A 26,655-nucleotide genomic window follows, 5' to 3' on the forward strand; every position below is an offset into this window, starting at 1 on the left:
GTTCGATAATTTGGGTTCTAATTGTAATAATAAACTATTATGACGTTATGAAAGTCCAGCTTTTAAACTTTTACGCGTACCAGTTGTCTGTTACTCGCTCCACCCCACTGCAGCTGCCTAATGCTCGAGGGAGGTGCTGTTCAGCGGATGACAGCCAGAGTGCTCATATTCATTGAATGTTGAAGAGGCGCGGGAAGAGGAGTGTGGAGGTCGACACATCTGCACAACGTGTTTGGAAATCTTGTGTCCAAATAGGATTTTGCAGAGTAGTTAGTAATATGAATGCATAATACGCTGAGGTGACAAAAGTCACGGGATTCCTCCTAATATTGTGTTGAACCTCTTTTGGCCCGGCGTAGTGCATCAGCTCGATGTGGCATTGACTCAACAAGTCGTTGGACGTCCCCTGAAGGAATATTGAGCCGTTCTGCCTCTATAGCCGTCCATAATTGCGGAAGTGTTGCCAGTCCAGAACTTTGTGCATGAACTGGCCTTTCGATTATATCCCCTAAACGTTTAATCAGAGTCATGTCGGGCGACCTGGGTGGCCAAATCATTCACTAGAAATGTCCAGAATGTAAACAAATCTCGCACAACTGTGGCTCGCTGACGTGGGACATTGCCATCCAAAGAAATTCCATCGTTGTTTGGGAACATGAAGTCCATGAATAGCTGCAAATAGTACCCAGGTGGCTGAACAGAACCATTTCCAATCTATGATCGTTTCAGTTGGAGCAGAGGACCTAATCCATTCCATGTAAACACAGCCCTGGAACCACCAACAACTTTCACAGAGACTCGTGGATAATTTGGGTCCATGGCTCCGTGGGGTCCGTGCCACACTCGAATCATACCATCAGCTCTTACCAACCGAAATCATCACTCATCTGAGCAGGCCGCGGTTTTCCAGCCGTCTAGTGTCCAAGCGATGTGCTCACGACCCCAGAAGAGGCGCTGCAGGCGATGTCGTGCTGTTAGTAAAGGCACTCGCGTCGGTCGTTGCTGCCATAGCCCATAGCCCAATTGTCTTACCGGATACGTTCATCGTACGTCCCACATCGATTTCTACAGAAATTCCACGCAGTGTCACTTGTCGGTTAGCACAGACAATTCGATGAAGACACTGCTGCTCTCGGTCGTTGAGTGAAGACCATTGGCCATTGTATTGTCCGTGGTGAGAGATAATGGCCGAAATGTGGCATTCTCGACATTCTCTTGACACTGTGGGTCTCGGAATACTGAATTCCATAACGATTTCCGACATGAAATGTCCCACGCGTGTGACTCCAACTACGATTCCGTGTTCAAAGTCTGATAATTCCCGTTGTGCGGCCACAATCACATCGATAACCTTTTCACTTGAATCACCTCAGAACAAACGACAGCTGCACCAATGCACCAACCTTTTGTGCACTGTGTACGCGATAACATCTCCGTATTACATGTGCGTACCGTTATCTCTGAATTTCGATGTACAACGTAATCATGGCAACCACGATTATAAATAGGATTTGTCGTTCAGGAAAAAGCGTTTGACAATGTAAAATGGTCCAAGTAGTTTGAAGTTCTCGGGGAAATAGGCGTAAGCTAGTGAAACGCGGCTAATATGGAGTAGACTACCAACAGAAACCAAGAACGAAAATTATGAATGGAAGACCAACAATGTAGTCCTCGGATTAGAAAAGGTGTCATGGGGGCGAAGCAGTGTTTCTCTTCCCTCCCCTACGTGACGTGAGGCAATGACGGGACAAAAAGAAAGATTCAGTTGTGAGATTAAAATTCATTGTGAAGGGATATCAACAGTAAGATTAGTTGCTGTGCTAACTGAAAGTAAGAAAGGACTACAAGACCTACTGAATGCGATGTGCAGTCCTTTGACCACATACCAAGGACTGAGAGTAAACCGACGAAATAATAAACTCATGGGAAGCAAAAGAAATGTCACTTAAATTCAATATTGAGGACTACGCTCTAGACGAAGCGATGGGAATCTGATACCCAGGAAGCAAAATAGCACACGGCGGACGAAGCAAGGGGATTATAAAATAGACTGGCACAGGCAAAGTGGACATTTTTGGCCAAAAGAAGACCACTAATATCGATCATCGGCTTCAATTTGAGGAAACTGGAAATGAATCATGGAGTGTGGGATAACCGGAAAAGAAGGGAATCAGAGTCTGATGTGTGACGCGTTCATGGTACTTGAGAGAGCTGTAGAGAATGGAAACTGAAGAGGAAGACTGCAATTAAAAGATATCTAAGAATTCATTCTGAGCGTTGGGTGTACACACTGCTCTGATATGAAGAGTTTTGTGCAGTAGCGGAGGTCGTCGAGGACAGCATCGATCCAGTCAGAAGACTGACGAATTAAAAAGAAAAAGAAAACGCAAGAAAACGCCCTTGAAGCTTGGAAAGCGGGATGTCTATCGTAGAGGGGCTAACGCTCCGAAGATGTGGCACTAGTAACCCCCGCGTAGCTCAGTCCGTAAGTATCGATTACGGATTTAGGAGTCTGGGTTTGGTTTCTGCTCTGTCATACGTCTTTAATCACTCGGGTTGTCTGACTGCAGCACACACGCCTTTGTAGAGCAGGGGATGCTTTCTGTTAAGTTATGGTCTCGGTACGGCATGCTAAATGGAGTGTTTCCTGATGAGATATCAGTGATCAAAAACTCCAAGTGAATGTGGTAAATAGCGCGAGTTACTGACTGAACGATGCCCTTGAAGTACTACCTGCGTACCACAGAAAACAGCAGCGTGTCAGAGAGATGCTGATGTTTGTGCTATGGACGCACTGGAGATTGCTGCTGCTTACGCTTCATGACTCCTTCTCGAAGGGCCTTTCAGTAACGCGTACACTAATGTGTGACGTAGCAGTACGTACCGCCCAGAAAACTGTAAAAACTTACAGAGCACAATTACAGAACAAGCATCATTTCAACTGCAACAAAAGCATCACCTTGAATAGTAACTTACAAAAAACCGGGTCGCTTAAACCTACATATTTTCTTAAGATCTTTGACAAAGAACTGTTTGCACATTGTTTGTGAGGCGATAATAATTGTGTGTGTGTGTGTGTGTGTGTGTGTGTGTTTGGGAAGGCGGAGGCCATCAAAGAACTTTCATTAAAGCGCTATTGTCGCACTGAAAACATTTTGTGAGTTGAATCTGGTAGTGTAAAATGTACATTGCAGCTTCTCAATGAAAAAACTAAGAATTCATTTCGAATCACTAGCATTTTATTTCAGAGCACTCAGTTATGGATAATTATGAACATAAATGGTGTGAGTCACAATGGTTGCGAAATGCAGAGCAGTAGTAACAGATGACAAAACTGTAACTTATGCGTATTTATAAAAACTAGAGATTGTCGCCAGGTAGCGAGCATAGAGAGCACCGGTCTGTTCAGAACGCACCACCTTGCGCATTGACTTGCAGAATCTTTTGCAAATAGATGTTGAAAGGTGAATCTCAAGACACCAATTAGCGTTCCACCTGAGTAGCATGTTTAATCACTATAATGTCAGGGCCTTGAGTATGGAAAATATGCAAAACCTTCAGGGGACTGGGAGACTGTTGCCAAATCCTAGTCAAGCCCCCTGCTTATCAACGAGGCTACATTTTAACGGGTTAGCGGGTGTCTCGTTTGGTAGGAGCCTTATCATTTCTTTTTCTCAAATGGATCGCTGCCCTCCCCATCCTTGAACATCTGAAGGCCGTATGAACTGACAGGTGGCTACATCCGCCACATCTGGGAGCTGGTATTCCTCTTCTGCTGCGATCTCTACTGTCGCAGGTTCGAATCCTGCCTCGGGCATGGATGTGTGTGACATCCTGAGGTTAGTTAGGTTTAAGTAGTTCTAGGGGACTGATGACCTCAGAAGTTAAGTCCCATAGTGCTCAGAGCCATTTGAACCATTTTTATTACGTTTGTCTTTATTGTGTCACTTACTATTATTTCTCTAAATTTTACGGGTAGGTTTTTGGCTACACAGCTGGTTTTCCAGCACTTCGATTACATTCTTACAGGAATCAGTTATTTCGCGAACATTTGCGCTGCACTCCTTTGTGTACGCAAGATATCCGATGTTGGTCTACCCTGGTGTGGACCGTACACACTCAAGCAGAATTCAAAAACAAGTGTTTTTCACGCTAGGCGGCAAGTGGACGTCGCAAACGAGAGCGAGGCGACTAGTATCCGTCCATTAAAAAAAACCGCACCAGCGCGGTTTCAAGTGGACTCGCAGGCCCGCCCGAGCATGGTTTGCGCGCGGCTGCAGCCGCAGGTGGCACACAATGCGCCACGGTCCGCCGGACTTCCCAGCTGGGCTCATTATCATTAGCCGGCCGCTCCCATTGTGTCTGCGCCGTGGGCAGACCGCCCGCGCCCCTGCGCGATAGTCAACTCAGCGATACGGAGCTGCGCGCTAGCCGCCCGCGGATGACGGGGCCGTGTTGTGGGGGCGTCGCGGTTCTAGGCGTCTGGCCCTCTGCTCACATTTTATTAAATTGTGCCATTGCTCCAGAAATGTTATCTCCCTTATTTAACTAGGAAATCAAGACTTTGGTCACTGGTACAGATGGAAGAAAGAGAATCATATGAATAGGACAAGACACAATGGAATAAATAAAATATTTCAGATCCGTAGGCACCTATAACTAAAGGAAGATACATGTGCAAGGAAAAAAATCAGAACTTTAGTGACTAAGCAAACATCCAACAGGAAGGTGAAAAAAGAGGAGGAGGAGGAGGAGGAGGAGGAGGAGGAGGAAGAGGAGGAGGAGAAGTAGAAGAGGAAGAAGACGAAGAAGGAGAAGGAGAAGGAGAAGCTACTATCTCATAATCTTAAGAAGCAACTGAGAAAAAAACTTGTTAGATGTTTTGAGCTGTGTGCTTTTGGAAGACACAGAAACATGGAGATTAGGGATGCATGTGGGGCAAAGAGAAGGCGTGTGCATAGTTACAGTCATTAGATGGCCTCTAAATGGGTATCGTAGAATCAGAGCGTACGTAGGGTAGGTGTGAAACACCCAATTCGTCGATGATCAGGAAACCCTGCTGGTGATGATGCCATCTGTTTCTGCTGTGTTGGCTGAAGAGCCAACACCGTGTTACGAATGGAGGCCGAAATGCACGCGTTTTAGCTCACGCAGGCTGACGTGAGGTCTGGAACATAACAAGAAATGAGAATTCAGAAAGCGGACATAATTAGTTTGATACTTAACTTTAATCCATTAATGATGAACGTCGCTCTTGACGGTACATGAGTCACAATATTATCTGTTCAGAAGACATGGTAACTGAATATGGCGCCTTGCTAGGTCGTAGCAAATGACGTAGCTGAAGGCTATGCTAAACTGTCGTCTCTGCAAATGAGAGCGTATGTACTCAGTGAACCATCGCTAGCAAAGTCGGCTGCACAACTGGGGCGAGTGCTAAGGAGTCTCTCTAGACTAGACCTGCCGTGAGGCGGCGCTCGGTCTACAATCACAGACAATGGCGACACGCTGGTCCGACGTATACTACGGACCGCGGCCGATTTAAAGGTTACCACCTAGCAAGTGTGGTGTCTGGCAGTGACACCACAGTTTCCATATTCAAGATACCGCCACCTCACACCGTCCTATGCTACTTTCTGTGCTTTCTTACTTACAGATTAGCGACATTTTCTGTCAGAATCCACGTAAACTGGTTATTTATTCAGACGTTGGTTTTATTTCATTAGGAAATTTTAATTGTGTCTTTTACCTCTAAAAATGTGATCCAATTTCTACTGATTCCTCCGCGATACGGTATACGTATTATGTCCGCACTTGCTGATAAATAGGTTTAACAATGAAAAAGCTCCGCGCGTCGTTGTCGACCTAATTATACGCCGAACTTTTATCTCTTTGTACATATGGCCTAATTGCAATAATCACTAATTAAGGCCTTTTATTGGTTTATTTTTGTGTGGATGAAATACAGCGCGTGTACCGGTAATATCTCATGGTAATTATTTATCTGCCGCCTCACGCGTGCGTATTACGGTCTATTAGCTCCCTGTGTGTCGAATGTTTATTGATAACTGTGCCGTTCTCGATAGTAGTTGAAACACGTGACTTTCATATAGAGCACGCACCGCTAATTTCTCTTACGTAAAAAAAACAGTCGATATCAGACATTGCGCTACAATTGAGCAACACGATAGAGAATCCGAATGTCACGGGCAGTGATGGAGTCAAGGTGATGGGAAAACTGGTTGAAGGAACTGCAATCACCTGGAAATCTAAAAAGTACGTTTATCTCATCGACGCAGAAAAGCTGACTGCACAGATGAAATACGAAACGGTGTCTCATAAATAATAAGCGAAGAATTATATTATTGGAAGCCGTTACTAGAAAAATGAGCGAAGACAGCAGCAAATTATTAACATTGTAGGATTAAAATTCTTTCCGGTGTTGAGTGTAAATAGACATAAAAAGAGGGATATACGTCGAGTGCAGAATTAAGTTGTAAGAAGTACACTATTACTCGCAACTTTTATGTCTTCCATAATACTTAAAACATGCATATAGCAGCGCAATCACTTGTGGAATGAGGTCAGGCAGGCAAGGATCGAATGCGCACGATGGATTAAAGACTGTGGTTGGTGCACCGGCCTGCCTTGTTGCGGCTTTTAGGGGATTTCCTACGCTCGTTTAGGTAATTTCAGGGCTGACCCCCAATTTACGCCTCATAAAATACGATACACAAACAGTTAAAATAGGCTCACACATAGAACAAAGTAGGTACAATTCACAAATAGGTAGTGGACGCGGCGTCCATCTCGGAGGCAACTGACGGTTATCGCTGCAGGTAGATTATGCGGCAGTGAAGAATACAATAATTTTGTCAAATGTCGAGTAATCAGAGCCCGTAATAGATAAGATTAACGCTGAGGAGGAGGAGGTGGGAAAATGTTCAAATGTGTGTGAAATCTTATGGGACTTAACTGCTAAGGTCATCAGTCCCTAAGCTTACACAATACTTAACCTAAATTATCCTAAGGACAAACACACACACCCATGCCCGAGGGAGGACTCGAATCTCCGCCGGGACCAGCCGCACAGTCCATGGCTGCAGCGCCTCAGACTGCTCGGCTAATCCTGCGCGGCGAGGAGGTGGAGGAGGAGGAGGAGGAGGAGAAGTAGAAGAATTACTTGTGTTCTTACATGACATGAGACTTTGGTTGTGAATTAAAATAGGAATACAGTGATATGACAGTGTCAAATATCGAAATTAAGCTTGTCCCAAAATTGCAAAATGTGAGGTAATATAGCGCATGGCCATGGCAAAATAGCACAATAGCACAATCGGGAAGGGACTATGCTGTTCAAGCAGATGTGCTGGCAGTGACGTTTGGTGTAACAAAATAGAGGACCATAGCTCCATGAAATATCTCAGTCATTATTAATAGTAGCAAGTGGTGACTATTCACTAAAATGCCAGAGCAATCGCGTAGTATCACAATAATCTGTAGTCGGCGGTAATAGCTCCGTCTCAGGTTCTATAAAATTCAAGGACCTACAGATGAGTTGATACAGGTTGTTCCACTAAGAAGAATAAAAGTTCTTGGAACTAGTCAGTGCAGATAATTAAGCGCGCTCGGGTTAGAGGTCCACGAAATTCGGATTTTGGAAATTAATTTTTATTCAAGTCTTATCGTCATTATGCGAGACACTATACATATGTGATAGTAATCCGTTATATTAGGAACTTCTTCAACAGGTGATAAGAATGGCTACGGGAAAATAGTGGGACTAGGATCCACTTCGTCCCCATTTTGTGACCGAGCGAGGTGGCGCAGTGGTTAGGCACTGGACTCGCATTCGGGAGGACGACGGTTCAATCCCGCGTCCGGCCATCCTGATTTAGGTTTTCCGTGATTTCCCTAAATCGCTCCAGGCAAATGCCGGGATGGTTCCTTTGAAAGGGCACGGCCGACTTCCTTCCCCATCCTTCCCTAACCCGATGAGACCGATGACCTCGCTGTCTGGTCTCCTTCCCCAAACAACCCAACCCAACCCATTTTGTGCTCTCTCGTGGTATACAGACAACAGCGCAACGCAGTGAATCAGCGTTTCAGTTGTTGGTTTTTCTGTTACCAGGAACTCTTTCGGTTTATTTGTTTCCTAAATAGTTAACGGAGAGTTTAAGCATACAGCTTCTTGAATCCGATGGTATGTCTCGCAGCAGAAGGCGAGACCATTGAGAAAATATTGCGGGTAGAACGACGGCCTGAACCCAACAAACAAGGTTCGGCGAATTGCTGTGAGAGAACGGACGCGTATGTGGGAGGACTTAAGTTCGAATCCCCTTCTGGCCGACCAGGTCGAAGTTTACAATGGTTTCTCCAAAGCTACTCAGAGCAAATGCGAGGATGGTTCTGATGAAAATGACACCACCGATTTCCTTTTCTGTCCTTCCCTGTTTCCGAACACTGATGACCTTCATCGACATAATGTTAAACAGCAGTCTTCCTTCCTTCTCTCTGACACCCAGAACCCGTTTACTACTCGAACTACATATTTCTTCGCCTATATTTTCGCATGTGCCATTTGTTGATAGACAGGTACCGTATATTCATTTTTGTAACATATCAGCGATAAACTGAGCTTGGGCCCCTTAGATCAGAGAGCTTATTGAGAACCTTTCCCCCTCGCCCTAAGCCAAGGAGTTGTGGCACCCACATAGTACAGATATTCTTCATGTTAAAGTAGGGCTGAAGAATCACGTAGAAAGGCGCGACGGTACTTTCATCTCTCTCTGAATTTCCTACATCTGCCGTAGTAAAGAGACAAATACAACTGGTTAACATACTACAGGCTGAAGTGGTCCACACGATCTCAGCAATGCTGTTAAGCACAGGAGACATGACCTCGAAGCTGTGAATGATTATTACTCTTCAAGAAATAACTATTCCATAAGACAGGTCTCACAACTGCTTCCTTTCGACGAAGTATCTTTTGGTGCGATCTGATTAACGATTGAGTAAAAATGATGGGCTGCTTTAAACCATCAGAAAAGCAAGGTGAGTAATTTCCGTACTGAACCTCGCACTGTCCACCTTCAGCGTTGTGATCATAGACGGCAGTGTAGTAGGAAAGCGTTACGTACATGTGTGCTCAACAAGTCAATAGACGGTGCGAGGCGCCATACTGCTGAGCTGCTGTATTACTCCATACATGTGGGGTGAAGGAAGAAAGACCACATCTCTTGCTACCGATCACAATTTCCCTTATCCCATTCTCGTTCACACGCTAGATATGTGTCGGACAATTTATCCCGAATATCGCTTCTCTAAACTTAACCAATACAATTTCCAGAGAGAAGCATGACCATTCTCCCAGTATTTTCACTGAAAGTTTCAGGCCCATCTATGTCGTACTTAAGCGTACAATATACTCTCTTGCTACTAACATAGCAGCGCGCCTCTAAATACCTTCTTCGTCTGCTGCTACGTCTACCGCCCATTGCTGTGACGAATCCGGACTGCGGGAAATCTTTAGCTGTTCGGCCGTCCCTTATGAATTATGCTCAAGAACTGAACGGTAGGCGCCGTTCTAAAACCCTTTTTCGTAAGTGATATTATGTGGACATTGTAAATGTGTTCAAATAGCTTATGAGAACGCAGCCGGGTGACTTCGTATACAACTGCCTACATATCGACAGGCGACCACCCTCTCATTTTCAAGGCAAAACCACAGCAGGAAAGCGCTGTGCGAGGATATAAAAACCTAGGTTTGCAGAACAATCCCGGAAAGATAAGAAACACACACACACACAAACACACACACACACACACACACACACATACACACACACACACACCGTAAACAGTGGCTTCGCCACACCAACGAAGGCACCCGCCTTACACTAACCAAGAACGTTCGTAGGAACCTAAAAGGACCGTAATCGTAGATGGAGGTCGGAAAACGAATTTCACATCATATTTACGCAAAATACGACCAGTTTTATCAGAAACGCTCCCTGTGTAAAGTAGAAACGCCGTGCCAACGGGCTATTATCATCAGTCACCCGGTGAACGGTTGGTCGATAGTGTAACGCAGCCCTGATCTATTTTTCACTGTATCCAGTCTGACGAAACGTCACCTGTTGGGACCATCTTGTTTGTTTGTTGTGGCATGTCGTATATTGGTCAGACTATCAGAACCGTGGAAGACCGGTATATTGACCCTAAAGGTGTCTTATGCCTACAACAGCCGAGAAATAGGCAACTGCTGACCACTGCCGTGGAACCGGATATCCTATTGAATGTTCGAATAACAACATGGAGGTTGTAGCCTGCACTTCCAGCTACTGGAATAGTGTTATTAAGGAAGCAGTTGAAGCCGGCCGGTGTGGCCGTGCGGTTAAAGGCGCTTCAGTCTGGAACCGCGTGACCGCTACGGTCGCAGGTTCGAATCCTGCTTCGGGCATGGATGTGTGTGATGTCCTTAGGTTAGTTAGGTTAAAGTAGTTCTCAGTTCTAGGGGACTGATGACCACAGAAGTTAAGTCCCATAGTTCTCAGAGCCATTTGAACCATTTTTGAAGCAGTTGAAATTAATTTCGCAAATAACCTTGTAAATACAGATGGAGGTTTCTGTATGCGCGCAGTGCCGCTCTCTCACTTGTCAGAAACGGAGGGACAGAGTCAATGCTACCTCACTTGTTGTCGAGTAATTTTCACTATGGATATGTTCTGGCGTGGGTCATATTTGGTTGGTGTGGTGGCGCTAGTGTATACAGTGTGTGTGTGTGTGTGTGTGTGTGTGTGTGTGTGTGTGTGTGTGTGTGTGTGTGTGCGTGTGTGCGTGTGTGTTTCCGGAATTTTTCTGCAAACCGACGTTTTATATTTGCTTGCACAGCGTTTTCCTGCTGCAGTCATGCCTTGAAAATAACAGCGTGGTCCCATGACGAAATATCGGTGGTTGTCGCATTCCCGTAGCTTATTTGAGCATTGTGCCGGCAGAAAAAGCTCTGGGATTACACTGTAAATGAGCCTAGAGCGATGTAAAAATATGTAGTCAGTTGTGTTCGGCATAATGATATTCTCAGGATACACCCTGTCACATTCATCACTTATGTGGCCACGGTGTCAGTAGCTGCCATATAAACAGTTTACTAATGTGGGTATTGCGCCAATAAGAAATAAAAGAAAGTCCGAGACTAACGACGAACAACGAAGCCGATCTCAATAGTGCTGAGACTATATAGTATATCAAATAAGGCAATATTTTTAGGACAGTGAATAACAGGCCGTAGGCACCTGCGGGACGCGAGAGATTGACTCCAGCAGGGCTCCCCTACGTCTCCCCACGCAAGTATTTTTTTGAGCTGCACGCGGAACTGGATAGAGATTCCAAATCGCACAGCAGCAGTTTCCGGGAAGGTGCATTGTTTTACAGACAGATACCAAAACACGCAGTTAGATTTCATACTTCCTACATACCGTCACAGAAATAAAGTAAAAATAACTCTAATCTCCCGGTAGATACCAACGAAAATGCCGAAGTAGGTAATTCCCTGCCAAATTTGCTAATTAGAGACTTTTCCCTCCCCACAACCACTACGCCATTACCAGCTCCCTTGGAATGTGGCTGAGAGTAACGGCGCTGTACTCTGGTTAGGATATGAAAGAGCGCACTCTACTCTACGGGGAAAAAAATAATGTTCGGGTCCATGCCGCGTATTTTTCGTGAAAACGTCAGGATAAAATCATAACAAGTGTTCCGTATTAATATGTAAATTAATCATCAATCTCTTTAATACAATGGCTACACAGAGAGGCGTAATGATTACAGAACACACAAATCACAGGTTTGGAGCGTCTCTGGCCGCTGTATGGCGATGGGCCAGCTACGAAATCGCTTTGCGTCGTATTTTCATATCCTTTCCGACACTGCACTGCACCGCATTTTGTAAGCTTTTTGGTTTGCTTTCAACGCTATCTTTCCTGTGACTTGCATTTTCTACTCGTATAATTGTGAGTATATTTGCGAGTCGTATGAGTCGACATCTTTTAGTAATTTGTAATTTTCTAACTAGTCTCGATTTTCATTTATTTTCCTGTGGCTATTTTTAATGTCTCACCCTGTGTCTTAGTAGTGCTTCGCAAACTCTTCACACTGACATCCCAATCAATGTCCTAGCCAAATGCGCTCCACACTACTCCAATTTGTAACTTTACTCAAAGCCATTTTGTGAGAATCATGGATCATGCGCATGTGTCTATATTGGTATGATGAAGTAACCGCGAAATGATTGCCGGGATGGTTCCTTTCAAAGGGCACGGCTGACTTCCTTCCCTAATCCGATGAGACCGATGACCCCGCTGTCTCCTTCCCCAAACAACCCAACCCCCCCCCCCCCAGAAATGATCTATCAGTTGTGGGCCCCACCGTAGTTTACGCACTGCAGTAAAGTCTCGATATTTCGAGTCTCCGTATTACGACATTTCCATAAATCCAAGCCTCATAAAAAAAACGATCTGCTATACAGTGTATCAATCTTGGATTCGTTTCCCCCCTACCAGTACCATAACAGAATCACTCAATCCCTTTGGTTATGTGTGTATCAATGACGCGACCCAGGCGCTTCTCCCGGTGTACTGGATCATTCAGTCTTGAGCGAGACTACTTCAAACGCAGTTCTTAAGTCATGGACAAAAATTGTACAGGAAAGTAGGCCTGACACATAAGCCGATGATTTTGGCGATAAAGACAATCGCCAACTGAGGTTGGAGTGCCGTAATGGTCACGTAAATAAAGAACCATTACAAGCTGCACCAAACGAAAACACTCCACCACTATTTGAGAAGCAGATTAACTTTGTTCTGCCAATGTAAATACCTATGTAAACCTTTTTTATAATAAAGTTCATATTTAGGCACATGTATTCTTTTCAAAATAATATTATTCCTTTCTTCCACACAAATTTCGAGAGTCCGAGGTGCCAATAGATTAAAGTGATCCCGGTCCTGTTCACATAGAATTGTCAAGACTTTACTGTATTAGCCTTGTTGTTAGTAGCTATTCAGATCCGGTGGTATTTTGACAGACTTGCAAGTTCGACGAACGAGTAGACGTTTTCATGTCAAAGTGTTGGAGAGAAAGTAGCATAGTGCACCGATTATCTAAAGTATGTCAACTGGCTTCATGTATGCAGTTACCTTTATAGAAGCGCCACAGTATGATAGAACCATCGTGAATGCTGAAACTGTTCCGTATGCCTTCCCCACTAATCGTTCGCAATGTTCTTGTTGTACGTCCTATTCCAGGGAGACAGGAGACCACGGATATTCAGATCACCGAAGAGTCTCCGATAATGTAGCACTAATATCGTAATCTGTAGGGTTCTTTTTTTTTTTTAGCTTTGATATTTCCAGAGTGAAGTCCGACACGCCAAGTAGAAGCACTAGCACAGTCGATGGGATATTTATTGCAACTGCGTGGGAGCGATACTCTACAGTAGACGAGCAATGTGGCAGCAGCTGCTCTGTTGTGTTCGTCTGACTGGCACCGGCTGCTCGCCCCTGTGTTGCAGGACCCGCAGGCGAGCTACGACGTCAACAACCACGACGAGGACCCGACGCCGCGCTACGACCTCATCGATACCAACCGGCACGGCACGCGCTGCGCCGGCGAGGTCGCTGCCGTGGCCAACAACTCCGAGTGCGCCGTCGGCGTCGCATTCGGCGCCCGCGTCGGCGGTGAGTCCGGCCTAGAGCCGCCAGCTGCGAGCGCACGGCGCTGCCAGCGCGAGGCGAGCTAGTCTCTGCCTCAGTCAGGTGCCGCGCGAACCGATCCGTAATGCTCCTGCAGTTAGCGTGGGGGTGATCACGCGCATTGCAATCCTGGGCTATGAACGGGGACGAAATGAAAAAGGAGTGGAGTGCTGTGAGGAGAGGAGAGGAGATGCAGACGCTACATGAGGCTGTGCGATAGGTATCACATCCGATGGCTGCTCTCTTCGGTACAGTAGTAGGCCTAAAACATTGCACTCTGGTCGGAAGCCTCAGAGACAGAGCCCATGTCTCATGGGCTGCGGATCAGATAGAGTGCTGATTAACACCTGCAAACTTTTTCATGCTCCCCAGAATTCGAGTAACTGTCTCAGAAACATCGTAATTTGACAGGACACTTATTCTCCTGGCCCCGTAAACCGCAGACTGTTTAGGCCTTCTTCCCTTGCCCTCTGCTGGCGCTGTCTGGAGCCGCAGTCTCCCTCCTTTCCACAGGTCTCTCGAGAGCGTTCTTACTGCTCTTCTCTTTACCTGCTCTGCCTTGTTTTGATTCCAGGCAGAATGGTCGAACTCTCCGAATGTGGACAGTATCAGCTCAGAACTGACATGTTCCTTATTGTCCGAGTATGCCCTCGATACTGCAATTCCCTTCTATTCCGAAAAGAACCGTCTCGCACTAATTATTAACGATCAAATTTCCGAAGATATTTTATTACTCCTCTGACACACCTGAAGAGATTATTTCGCCAGATTTCTATTTCTGCTATGTATATGCGACAGGAAATTGACAAGCATTCGGAACTCTGTTCCCGAAATCCTTTGACTGTCACTATCTTCCTGCCTCTCAGTTGTGAAAATAGGCCAGTCGCCTAGAAACTCGTCCGCCCCGATTTCACTGTCCTAGGCAACCCTATTCCAACCTGACCCGCCTCCAGTCTGCTAAAAACTATGCATCGTCTACAAAATTATGCCGTCTTCTAAGAGGAAAAGTCGGTTTTCCACCGTGTCTTCTGGCACTGTTACAGCCACTACTGTCATCCTATCTTAAGTACTACATACAGGTGATGTTAACACATTGTGTTGCAGCTGTATGTAATAGTTTTAAGACGTGTAACGCAAAAAGCGTATTGAAGTTTCGTGACAATTCGTAATTTTGCAAGTGCTTGCTTTCAACAGCCCTTCTCTGGCTCTGCTAATGGGGGAGAAACCGACGAGACAGTTGCTTAATTCTTTTGCATTTTTTTTTTAATTTTTCTTATTTTATGTAGCCAGGATACTTTGTGTAGTGTTGTAACATATTTGCTCTACTAAAATTCCCCTATATTGAAGTGAAAATATTCTGACATAAGTGTGTAAAGGAAATCGTTTATTTTGGTCTTTTCATGCACTTCAGAAATGATCTCTCGCCAAATAGAGTTAATTTAAATAAAGTTTTGCATAGCTTGGTGGATTGTGTTTAAGGAACTGTTGAGTGTAGAATGAAAGCTAATGAAACTGTTTCCAAGTGCCGCTTCACCCACATAAGGGCCCTGCAACTAGGCAGCTAGCCACTTGTCAGTGCTCCTGTCACGGTCGCCAACTCTGTCGCAGGTGTGCGTATGCTGGACGGTGACGTGACGGACGCGGTGGAGGCGCGCTCGCTGTCGCTCAACCCGCAGCACATCGACATCTACAGCGCTTCCTGGGGGCCCGACGACGACGGCAAGACCGTCGACGGGCCCGGCGAGCTCGCGACCAGGGCCTTCATCGAGGGAATCACCAAGGTCAGTGGCGGCCGCCTCCTCCCGGCGTTACTGCAGCGTTGTGCTATACAGCCATACGACACTGGCTGAGAGCACAAGTAACTGCTTACTACAGTACTGTGTCCGTGGTGCTCACGCTCACTGCATCGCTACAATTGTAAGAAGTCTACGTATTATACATCATTATGTCTACGATAATACTGGTTACTGAAGTTCAGTAGGTCTCAGAAAGCAAACCATGTAGTACGAGGGCCATCCAAAAAGTAAATAACGTCGGCGCATACAGTCCGTGCACCTGTCTTTTACTAGCCGCTCACAGGATTCTGGTGAACAGTGTGATGCGAACTGTTGCCGTATGGGGTTGTGAGTCGGACATCGTCACGAGGTAAGTACAGAGATAGCTGTGAGCTGGGCCGTGTCAATTGCGAATCCTGACGATTGTGAAGTTTCTGCAGGCGGTAAATGTTGGACCCTGTGACATTCACCGCACACATGTGGCCGTTTAAGGCTTAGGTGTAATGAATGCAGCCAGTGTCGGAATGTGGTGCGCAATGTTTTAAAATGGGAGAACAGATGTTCACGACGAAGAGAGATCGAAGTGACGCTCCCTCATCTGAGATGCACTGAAAGAAAAGATGGATTATGTCATTCGAGAGGACAGACGTGCATGAACAATGTTAAGAAGTGTCTCGTTCAGTTGTGCACGAAACTATCATTCAGCATGGATGGTACCACAAAGTGTGAGCGCGGTTGGTGCCACGCATGCTCACGGATGACCAGAAATCTGCTAGAATTGGGGTTGCTTTAGCATTCGTGAAGTGTTACGAAAGAGATACTAACACGTTCACTGACTAGACTGTTACAAGAGATGAAACGGGGGTTTCTCATAACACCCCCACAATGAAGCAACTGTCTATGGACTGGCGCCATCCTCTGTCGCCACAGAAGCCACTCAAATTAAAAAAAAATGCATCAATTCAAAAACTAATGGTTTATGTATTCTAGTACAGTAAGGGGTCCCACCCGTGTCGCGGGGCACGAAATCGACAACAATCAACAACGATACGTACTGACCTACCCTTGAACGTCTTCGTTGGGCTATTCAGAACCACCGAAGAGGCTGTGGAGTTGTTCTGTTGTCTTAACAATGCACGTCCGCATACTGCCTGGTACTTCCTGCGAATGCCTTGTTGCGTAAGAAATTCCGGTTTGACATCTTTGAGCATCCTCTCTACATTCCGGATCTGGCAGCTCCGGACTTTTTCCTGTTTCCAAAACTGAAGCAGCTTCTTGCTGGTAAGGGTGCTGTCGTGTCCTGTTTGAATAATCAGGCGACGGCATGGTGTGAAGAGAGTGTGCACAAACTTCTGACAAGGTACGGTAAGTGGCTTAACGTCAAAGGCGACTAGTAGGAATAGAAAACAAAGTGTGTGCCAAACGTGTATATTCAGTTTCTGTATTATTATTAAGGAATCTGTTGGTACAGCGAAGCGTTCTGTACTTTGAGAATAGTCCTCCGGATTTAAATTAAACGCAATCTATATCCAGATTCGGTATTTTTGAGACGACTAATATTCTCTCTTCTTCTTCCTGTCTTGTTCTTCCTGTCTTGTTCTTCCTGTCTTGTTCTTCCTGTCTTCGTCTTCCTCTCTTGTTATTTCTTCTATATGACTCGCCTGCCAAGGTCTGAACGCCCTGTATAGATTTGACTTCCTGCTCTACTGACTTTTTCTGCGAAAAGTTATAATGTAATCATTGCTTAAAGATCTTAGCTTTGTCTGATTGTAACACTCGTTCTACTCTTCAGTTTTTGTCATTGTAATTTCTTACTGTTGTTGCACATGTAGTATTTCCGAAATTCAGTCATTTCTGAATTTATCTGCTCTATTGCAACCGCTTGCTTCTGTGAGAGTCTCAGTTTGGGATATTTGTATTTGTTTAGCGTCTTTATGCTTTGGAACCAAGGACATTAAGGAAAAACATAATTGTCTTGTCGAAATTTCCGTTTGACGGTTTCATCGATTTTCCTTACGTCTCGTCGCCATCGTAATATGTATTCTTTTGCGGTTAATGTGTGTTCTGACTGCGGTGAGCAAAGATATCTTGGATGCAAGAATTCCGAATACTTTAGTGCACAGAACTCCTAGCTAGCCGGCCGCGGTGGCCGAGCGGTTCTAGGCGCTTCAGTCCGGAACCGCACGACTGCTACGGTCGCAGGTTCGAATCCTGTCTCGGGTATGGATGTGTGTGATGTCCTTAGGTTAGTTACGTTTAAGTAGTTCTAGGTTCTGGGGGACTGATGATTTCAGATGTTAAGTTCCGTAATGCTCAGAGCCATTTTGAACCATTTTTGAGAACTCCTAGCTGCGATGCTTTCACAATATGCGCTGTGAGGCACTATATTGACTCTGCTCTTAAGGCGGAAGCAAAAAAATTGGGATTGTCAGTCCGAATGCACCGGCAAAACACACACACACACACACACACACACACACACACACACTATCGGAGACGCAGAGTGAATGCTATTAAGCAGGCGATCATAATGTTTTGGTTCATCAGAATATCTTGTTCTCCAACTCTCTGGACATTCAGTAAAGGAAAGACGCTTCCATTTAACGATTGTGGCTCTGATCACTATGGGACTTAACATCTATGGTCATCAGTCCCCTAGAAATTAGAACTACTTAAACCTAGCTAACCTAAGGACATCACACAACACCCAGTCATCACGAGGCAGAGAAAATCCCTGACCCCGCCGGGAATCGAACCCGGGAAGCGGGAAGCGAGAACGCTACCGCACCACCACGAGCTGCGGACTTAACGATTGTCCTCAACATTTTAGGCGCTAATGCATTCACACCGATCAATGATGCAGGCTGTATAACAATGCGAAGTAACTTAATGATGGTGGCCCACACATTTGAAGCCATCCTGCTGTGCTCGTTGTGCCCGATGCACCTCTCAGCGATCAGAGATCACAGAGGCGTTTCGCCATCGCTGCACGAAGCTGCGGCCGCTTGACTCGCCACGTGTTTGCAGGGCCGCGGCGGCAAGGGCTCCATCTTCGTGTGGGCGTCGGGTAACGGCGGGCGCGACCACGACAACTGCAACTGTGATGGCTACACCAACTCCATCTGGACGCTGTCCATCTCGAGCGCCACCGAGAACGGCGTCGTGCCCTGGTACTCGGAGGCCTGCAGTTCGACGCTCGCTACCACCTACAGCAGCGGCGCCTCCAGTGAGAAGCAGGTGAGACACCGCCACCGGCTCCCCATTCTTGTCCTTATAGTGGGGAAACGTAGCTGAACAAGCAGCTAACGTCCTAGTGTATCTGTCACTCTCAGGGAATTCTCTTATAACTGGTATGGTAAAAAGGGAAGAATCAAGGGCGTTGTAAATTACATTTGCAGCGGTGTTGCTAATACATGTACGATATGTAGTTTCAGATCAAACTTACACGAGTTCATGAGCAATTGCAACAACTGTACCTTTACTGAACATTGACATCGGAACAAAAATAATAAACGCCACCGCCTAGACTGGAAACAGGCTACAGCCAATCTGAATACTTGCTGACACGGTAGAGTCTCTCCATCTGACATAGTTCCACAACTGGCAAGACTTCAAAAGCACTTCTACTTCTGCACACGTTCCGTGGTGGTATCGATGTCTTTCAAGGCTGAAAGTACCCGTCAAGATAGAAACATATCTAAGGACTATTTAAAGAGAGATTCGCTTTTATATCCAATGGTGTATATCGATGTGTTTCAGAGAAGTACTGAATACTTTCGACAATCACAAATAACCTATTTCGGAGGTTATCGATAATTCTGCTTGCAACGCGTGTCTGAAATATAACCCCCTTTTCAAAGATTACATTCACGTTTCTGAAGATATATCTGCTTTAGTTTATGACCCTCATCTGGCCAAGAAGTGCTCATTTCCTGAAAATGTGAGAAACTTGCACGTTTACACTTTCGCTGTAGATACTGTACCGTGTTAAATAATCTGAACTGAAGTGTAAGTGCAAAAACGCAAGCTTTCCATCAGTGTGGGAGACGAACATACAGTGGCGAAACGAAGGTGGTTAAGTGAAGCAGATGTTACTCCCATCAACAGTCCTCGAAATTAAATTGCTAAATTTAATCATATGAAACTGAGCAGGAAAATAAAGTATTGTGAATGAACAGAGTGTGTTAATAGAAAAAATTTCCAGAACCTATATGTTGCAGACCATGACGGAATGTCTGTTAGTAGCGCAACATACTCTGTATACACGTGCTAATGCTTTTGCAGCAAGCGTCAGTGACATTTAAAAAGTTTAAATGTACGACATGTAGACCTGACGGTGCATTCCCTGCAGTAATTTTGTCCCAGAAATATTGCGACGAACTTACAGTGATTGTAGAGGATTTCATCAGGTACAAATCGACGATAGGAACTCGTGTCCGGAAAAGCCATCCAACGACGAATTTATAGGCGCCTGGCACTCGACCACCCCTTTAGCAGCAAACGTGACTTTGTACGCTGACAGACCATAGGAGGAACTTCTACGGTCCGTCAAAGTACAAAGGGGTGGTCGAGTGGCAGGCGCTCATAAATTCGACGTTGGATAGCTTTTCCGGACACGAGTTCCTATCGTCGATTTGTACCTGATGAAATCCTCTAAGCCGGCCGGTGTGGCCGAGCGGTTCTAGGCGCTACAGTCTGGATCCGCGCGACCGTACGGCCGCAGGTTCGAATCCTGCCTCGGGCATGGATGTGTGTGATGTCCTTAGGTTAGTTAGGTTTAAGTAGTTCTAAGTTCTAGGGGACTGATGACCTCAGATGTTGAGTCCCATAGTGCTCAGAGCCATTTGAACCATTTGAAATCCTCTAAAATCACTCTAAGTTCGTCGCAACATTTCTGAACACTCTTTGTAACAATCTATCTTATTAGAAAGAACATAAACTGTTATTTTCCTTTATTAGTATAAGTTATTAAGTCCAGTGTGCTTTAATTTTTACGTTTCATTAATTGTATTTAATTTAAAAGGGCACAGACGTCATAGTGAGGCATAGAGCGAAGGAATTGATGCCACTCATCCACGGATGTTGTACCGATTACCGTGCCACAGACTTTTTGGTCTTTTGTGAAAGTGGTGAAAAACTATTTGGACATGAGAAATAATAATAATGGAAAGAAATAGTTTCCTTCTGCACAATAAAATGGTTAGCAGCTGACGTGACCATCATTTCCAAAAATATGAAAGTAATGAGGACTTAATATGTGTTGTGGTGGTCTATAGGCTGAAGACAGATCCGGTGCAGCTCTCTAGGCTAGTCCGTCCTGTGAAAGCCTCTTAATCCCCGATCGACTGTTGCAGTCCACATTTAAGTTAATCTGCTTAATATACACACATCAAAAAAATTTTGCATCAAACCAGTTCCCAGAACTTCTGAAGATAGACATTGACTATGGATATTGTATCACAGATACAGTCTCTTTGACTTTTAAGAGATGTCACTAAACATGCCCAAAGATGTAAACAAACACATATGAGCACCGCCTGTTAGATGGAGGGGTCCAACAGCCCACCAGTTCCAGTCATTCCACCAGGAAGGAGGTACACGGCTCGTGTTGTCTTTAGTTCAACCATGCCTAGACAGTCAATGCCGCGGTTTGATCGCGTTCTCATTGTTACTTTGTACCGGGAAAGGCTCCCAACAAGGGAAGTGTCCAGGATTCTCGGAGTGAACCAAAGCGATGTTGTTCGATGGAGGAGATACAGACAGACAGGAACTGTGGATGACATGCCTCGCTCAGGTCGCCTAAGGGTGCAGTGGATGACCACTATCTACGGATTATGGTTCGGAGGAACCCTGACAGCAACGCCACCATGTTGAATAATGCTTTTCGTGCAGCCACAGGATGTCGTGTTACGACTCAAACTGTGCGCAATAGGCTGCATGGTACGCAACTTCACTCCTGACGTCCATGGCGAGGTTCATCTTTGCAGCCACGACACCATGCAGTGTGGTACAGATGGGCCCAACGACATGCCGAATGAACAGCTCAGGATTGGCATCACGTTCTCTTCACCGATGAGTGTCGCATATGCTTTCAACCAGACAATCGTCGGAGACGTGCTTGGAGATAACCCAGTCAGGCTGATGGCCTTAGAAGCGCTGTCCAGCGAGTGCAGCAAGGTGGAGGTGCCCTGCTGTTTTGGGGTGGCATTATGTTGGGACGACGTACGCCGCTGGTGGTCATGGAAGGCGCCGTAACCATTGTACGACACGTGAATGCCATCCTCTGACCAATAGTGCAACGATATAGGCAGCACATTGGCGAGACATTCATCTCCATGGACGGCAATTCACGCTCCTTTCGGGCACATCTAGTGATGACTTCCTCCAGGATAACGACATCGCTCGACTAGAGTGGCCAGCATGTTCTCTAGATACGAACCCTATCGACCATGCCTGTGATAGACTGAAAAGGGCTGTTTGTGGACGATGTGACCCACCAACCACTCTGAGGGATCTACTACGAATCGCCGTTGAGGAGTAGGACAATCTGGACCAACAGGGCCTTGATGAACTTGTGGATAGTATGCCACGACGAATACAGGAATGCATCAGTGCAAGAGGATGTGCTACTGGGTATTAGAGAAACGGGTGTGTACAGCAATCTGGACCACTACCTCTGAAGATTTCACTGTATGGTGGTACAACAGGCAATATGTGAAACTTCCTGGCAGATTAAAACTGTGTGCCCGACCGAGACTCGAACTCGGGACCTTTGCCTTTCGCGGGCAAGTGCTCTACCAACTGAGCTACCGAAGCACGACTCACGCCCGGTACTCACAGCTTTACTTCTGCCAGTACCTCGTCTCCTACCTTCCAAACTTTACAGAAGCTCTCCTGCGAACCTTGCAGAACTAGCACTCCTGAAAGAAAGGATATTGCGGAGACATGGCTTAGCCACAGCCTGGGGGATGTTTCCAGAATGAGATTTTCACTCTGCAGCGGAGTGTGCGCTGATATGAAACTTCCTGGCAGATTAAAACTGTGTGCCCGACCGAGACTCGAACTCGGGACCTTTGCCTTTCGCGGGCAAGTGCTCTACCAACTGAGCTACCGAAGCACGACTCACGCCCGGTACTCACAGCTTTACTTCTGCCAGTACCTCGTCTCCTACCTTCCAAACTTTACAGAAGCTCTCCTGCGAACCTTGCAGAACTAGCACTCCTGAAAGAAAGGATATTGCGGAGACATGGCTTAGCCACAGCCTGGGGGATGTTTCCAGAATGAGATTTTCACTCTGCAGCGGAGTGTGCGCTGATATGAAACTTCCTGGCAGATTAAAACTGTGTGCCCGACCGAGACTCGAACTCGGGACCTTTGCCTTTCGCGGGCAAGTGCTCTACCAACTGAGCTACCGAAGCACGACTCACGCCCGGTACTCACAGCTTTACTTCTGCCAGTACCTCGTCTCCTACCTTCCAAACTTTACAGAAGCTCTCCTGCGAACCTTGCAGAACTAGCACTCCTGAAAGAAAGGATATTGCGGAGACATGGCTTAGCCACAGCCTGGGGGATGTTTCCAGAATGAGATTTTCACTCTGCAGCGGAGTGTGCGCTGATATGAAACTTCCTGGCAGATTAAAACTGTGTGCCCGACCGAGACTCGAACTCGGGACCTTTGCCTTTCGCGGGCAAGTGCTCTACCACTTGCCCGCGAAAGGCAAAGGTCCCGAGTTCGAGTCTCGGTCGGGCACACAGTTTTAATCTGCCAGGAAGTTTCATATCAGCGCACACTCCGCTGCAGAGTGAAAATCTCATTCTGGAAACATCCCCCAGGCTGTGGCTAAGCCATGTCTCCGCAATATCCTTTCTTTCAGGAGTGCTAGTTCTGCAAGGTTCGCAGGAGAGCTTCTGTAAAGTTTGGAAGGTAGGAGACGAGGTACTGGCAGAAGTAAAGCTGTGAGTACCGGGCGTGAGTCGTGCTTCGGTAGCTCAGTTGGTAGAGCACTTGCCCGCGAAAGGCAAAGGTCCCGAGTTCGAGTCTCGGTCGGGTACACAGTTTTAATCTGCCAGGAAGTTTCATATCAGCGCACACTCCGCTGCAGAGTGAAAATCTCATTCTGGAAACATCCCCCAGGCTGTGGCTAAGCCATGTCTCCGCAATATCCTTTCTTTCAGGAGTGCTAGTTCTGCAAGGTTCGCAGGAGAGCTTCTGTAAAGTTTGGAAGGTAGGAGACGAGGTACTGGCAGAAGTAAAGCTGTGAGTACCGGGCGTGAGTCGTGCTTCGGTAGCTCAGTTGGTAGAGCACTTGCCCGCGAAAGGCAAAGGTCCCGAGTTCGAGTCTCGGTCGGGCACACAGTTTTAATCTGCCAGGAAGTTTCATATCAGCGCACACTCCGCTGCAGAGTGAAAATCTCATTCTGGAAACATCCCCCAGGCTGTGGCTAAGCCATGTCTCCGCAATATCCTTTCTTTCAGGAGTGCTAGTTCTGCAAGGTTCGCAGGAGAGCTTCTGTAAAATTTGGAAGGTAGGAGACGAGGTACTGGCAGAAGTAAAGCTGTGAGTACCGGGCGTGAGTCGTGCTTCGGTAGCTCAGTTGGTAGAGCACTTGCCCGCGAAAGGCAAAGGTCCCGAGTTCGAGTCTCGGTCGGGCACACAGTTTTAATCTGCCAGGAAGTTTCATATCAGCGCACACTCCGCTGCAGAGTGAAAATCTCATTCTGGAAACATCCCCCAGGCTGTGGCTAAGCCATGTCTCCGCAATATCCTTTCTTTCAGGAGTGCTAGTTCTGCAAGGTTCGCAGGAGAGCTTCTGTAAAGTTTGGAAGGTAGGAGACGAGGTACTGGCAGAAGTAAAGCTGTGAGTACCGGGCGTGAGTCGTGCTTCGGTAGCTCAGTTGGTAGAGCACTTGCCCGCGAAAGGCAAAGGTCCCGAGTTCGAGTCTCGGTCGGGCACACAGTTTTAATCTGCCAGGAAGTTTAATATCAGCGCACACTCCGCTGCAGAGTGAAAATCTCATTCAGGCAATATGTGGTTTTCATGAGCAATAAAAAGGTCGGAAATGATGTTTATGTCGATCTCTGTTCCGGTTTTCTGTACAGGTTCCGGGCTCTCGGAAGGTGATGCAAAACTTTTTTGATGTGTGTAATAAAGCCCTCATCTCCTAAGTTTTTAGCTGGTACTCTGACCTCCCTTAGCAAACTGACTGTTCGCAGAAGGCATATGATATATCCTCTACTGCGATTCCTAATTGTTGTGAAGTTGTGCCACAAAATTTCATTCCTTTCAAATCCTCGTTAGCTATTCCCTCTGTGCGCCTAATCTTCAGGATACCTTTGTAACACCGCATTTCAAGATCATCTATTCTCTTCTTGTCTGAACTGAACGTTTCACTGCAGACAGTTTGTGTGGCGGCGGGTAAAATTTATTATGTTTCTTATTTAATTTTTGAACATTGTTAATGTCTGGCAAACCTGCGCTGCTTTTGGAAGCCACAGTCTTTTACAAGGGCTTGAAACCTGTTAGTGCGAACAACCACAAAGTGATTGGGAACGTGGTGTTTAATAACCTTCAGTCTACAAGTCCACAATAAATGTTCTAACTCTCTAGAAATTATTCAGAGGAGTTGGAAACCACGACAGTAAATGAAAGTCAGCTGTCGTTGAACGCATCAGTATATTCGAGAAAGAGCTCAGACGTACAAGCAATAAGTATGAAAATAATTAAGGCTTGTCCTCGAAACAGCTGAGACACTATTTTTACTCTTTGCTCATAATTATGTGAAGTTAATTGCTTCTCCTTAAAGTATGAGAATAATCTGGGACACTTGACACGCGGTTTTGTGTTATACAGATGGCAGCACGCAAAACATAACACCGAGAACGAAACATAGGCTTTCCAGACAAACTATTATGCCAATGAAGTTGACTTTCTGACATATAGACGATACTTCATTCGGCCAAAGTAGAATATTGTCAGTCATCTTTAACGCCATCTAATGCTTAAGTGACCATTGTCACCGACGAAATCATGGCATATTCTGTAGCGGAGCGTAGCACGTTTCCGTATGACTGACAACGATTGAATAACTTCACACGTACATACATCTCGTTCTTCATATATGCTTAGTGGGGACGGTGGAGGAAACACTTGCTACATAACTGCTTCTAGATTATTCCGCAGCGCCCAACCAGGACCCTTTATGACTGCAAAATTATTTATGTCGTTCCGATTCCAATTTTTCTCTACGTAAATCTGTATTCTGTGTATATCAAACACAATTCTCAGCCCGAAAACTCTTAAAGTTTGGCTTCTATAGTTTTTCAAATGGAACCTAGGGTAGATGGTGGCACTGAACTGTGTTTTGTTTTTGTACCGCTGTAAAATTACGTTATTATCTTGAAACTTGATACAGCTTCATTATTACCTATAATAAACATCGTGCTGTCATTTTGACTTCGTAGCTTAACAATAAAGGTTAATTAATCTAAATTGTCTCACATAATTTAGGTACAAAAACTTTTTTCTCTCAGTAATTCAAAAAGTAGACGAGATAGCATTATGAAAACTTCTACCATATGTTTTTATGTTAAACTGAAGCTAATTCCTGTCTTGGAGCTTTCTATCTTTAATGTTACATGTTTCTCAAAGTTTTACAAAAGGCAGAAATTTGAAGTACTTAAGTAATCATGTTCAGATTCGCAATTTTTAGAATTCTCGAGTGTCCGTCCGGGTCACGTCGTAATTACTCCACGATATTTCGGCAGTGACTTGTTGCCATCTTCAGATGGTCGCTGTTGACTGCTTCTCCGCTCCCGTAGGCGTCCTTTATACGCCGGCCATGACCCCTTCCACAGATAGGAGCAGTCATCAGGGACCACGTGAAGACAGCACCAAGCCTCTGTACCGAAATATCGTGGAGTAATTATGTGACCTGGCCGTATAGCCGAGAATTCTACAAGTCAGAAATACAGCAGGAAAACTTCCGATCGAGATCCACAACAGATAAGCAGACCAAGTCTTCAAACAGTATTTAGACATTTAATTTTACATGAGTATATTGTGCAATCTCTATGTTAACAGCTCACGGCTCTAGTTCGACCACCGTCCCTTATTTTGCTGGCCAAATT

The 26,655-nt window shown here is 45.7% G+C and overlaps 1 protein-coding gene across 1 annotated transcript in view; it reads left to right on the forward strand.

Moving 5' to 3' along the window:
• Positions 1-26,655, forward strand: part of LOC124805476 (furin-like protease 1) — a 231,155-nt gene that overhangs the window by 142,764 nt on the left and 61,736 nt on the right. Inside the window, exons 4-6 of the mRNA XM_047266040.1 lie at positions 13,571-13,736; positions 15,360-15,532; positions 18,554-18,763. Of these exons, the coding sequence (XP_047121996.1) occupies positions 13,571-13,736; positions 15,360-15,532; positions 18,554-18,763 (549 nt within the window). The remainder of the gene's footprint in view (positions 1-13,570; positions 13,737-15,359; positions 15,533-18,553; positions 18,764-26,655) is intronic.

This window comes from Schistocerca piceifrons, chromosome 7 (assembly GCF_021461385.2).
Source record: "Schistocerca piceifrons isolate TAMUIC-IGC-003096 chromosome 7, iqSchPice1.1, whole genome shotgun sequence".
NCBI classification, from domain to species: Eukaryota; Metazoa; Arthropoda; class Insecta; order Orthoptera; family Acrididae; genus Schistocerca; species Schistocerca piceifrons.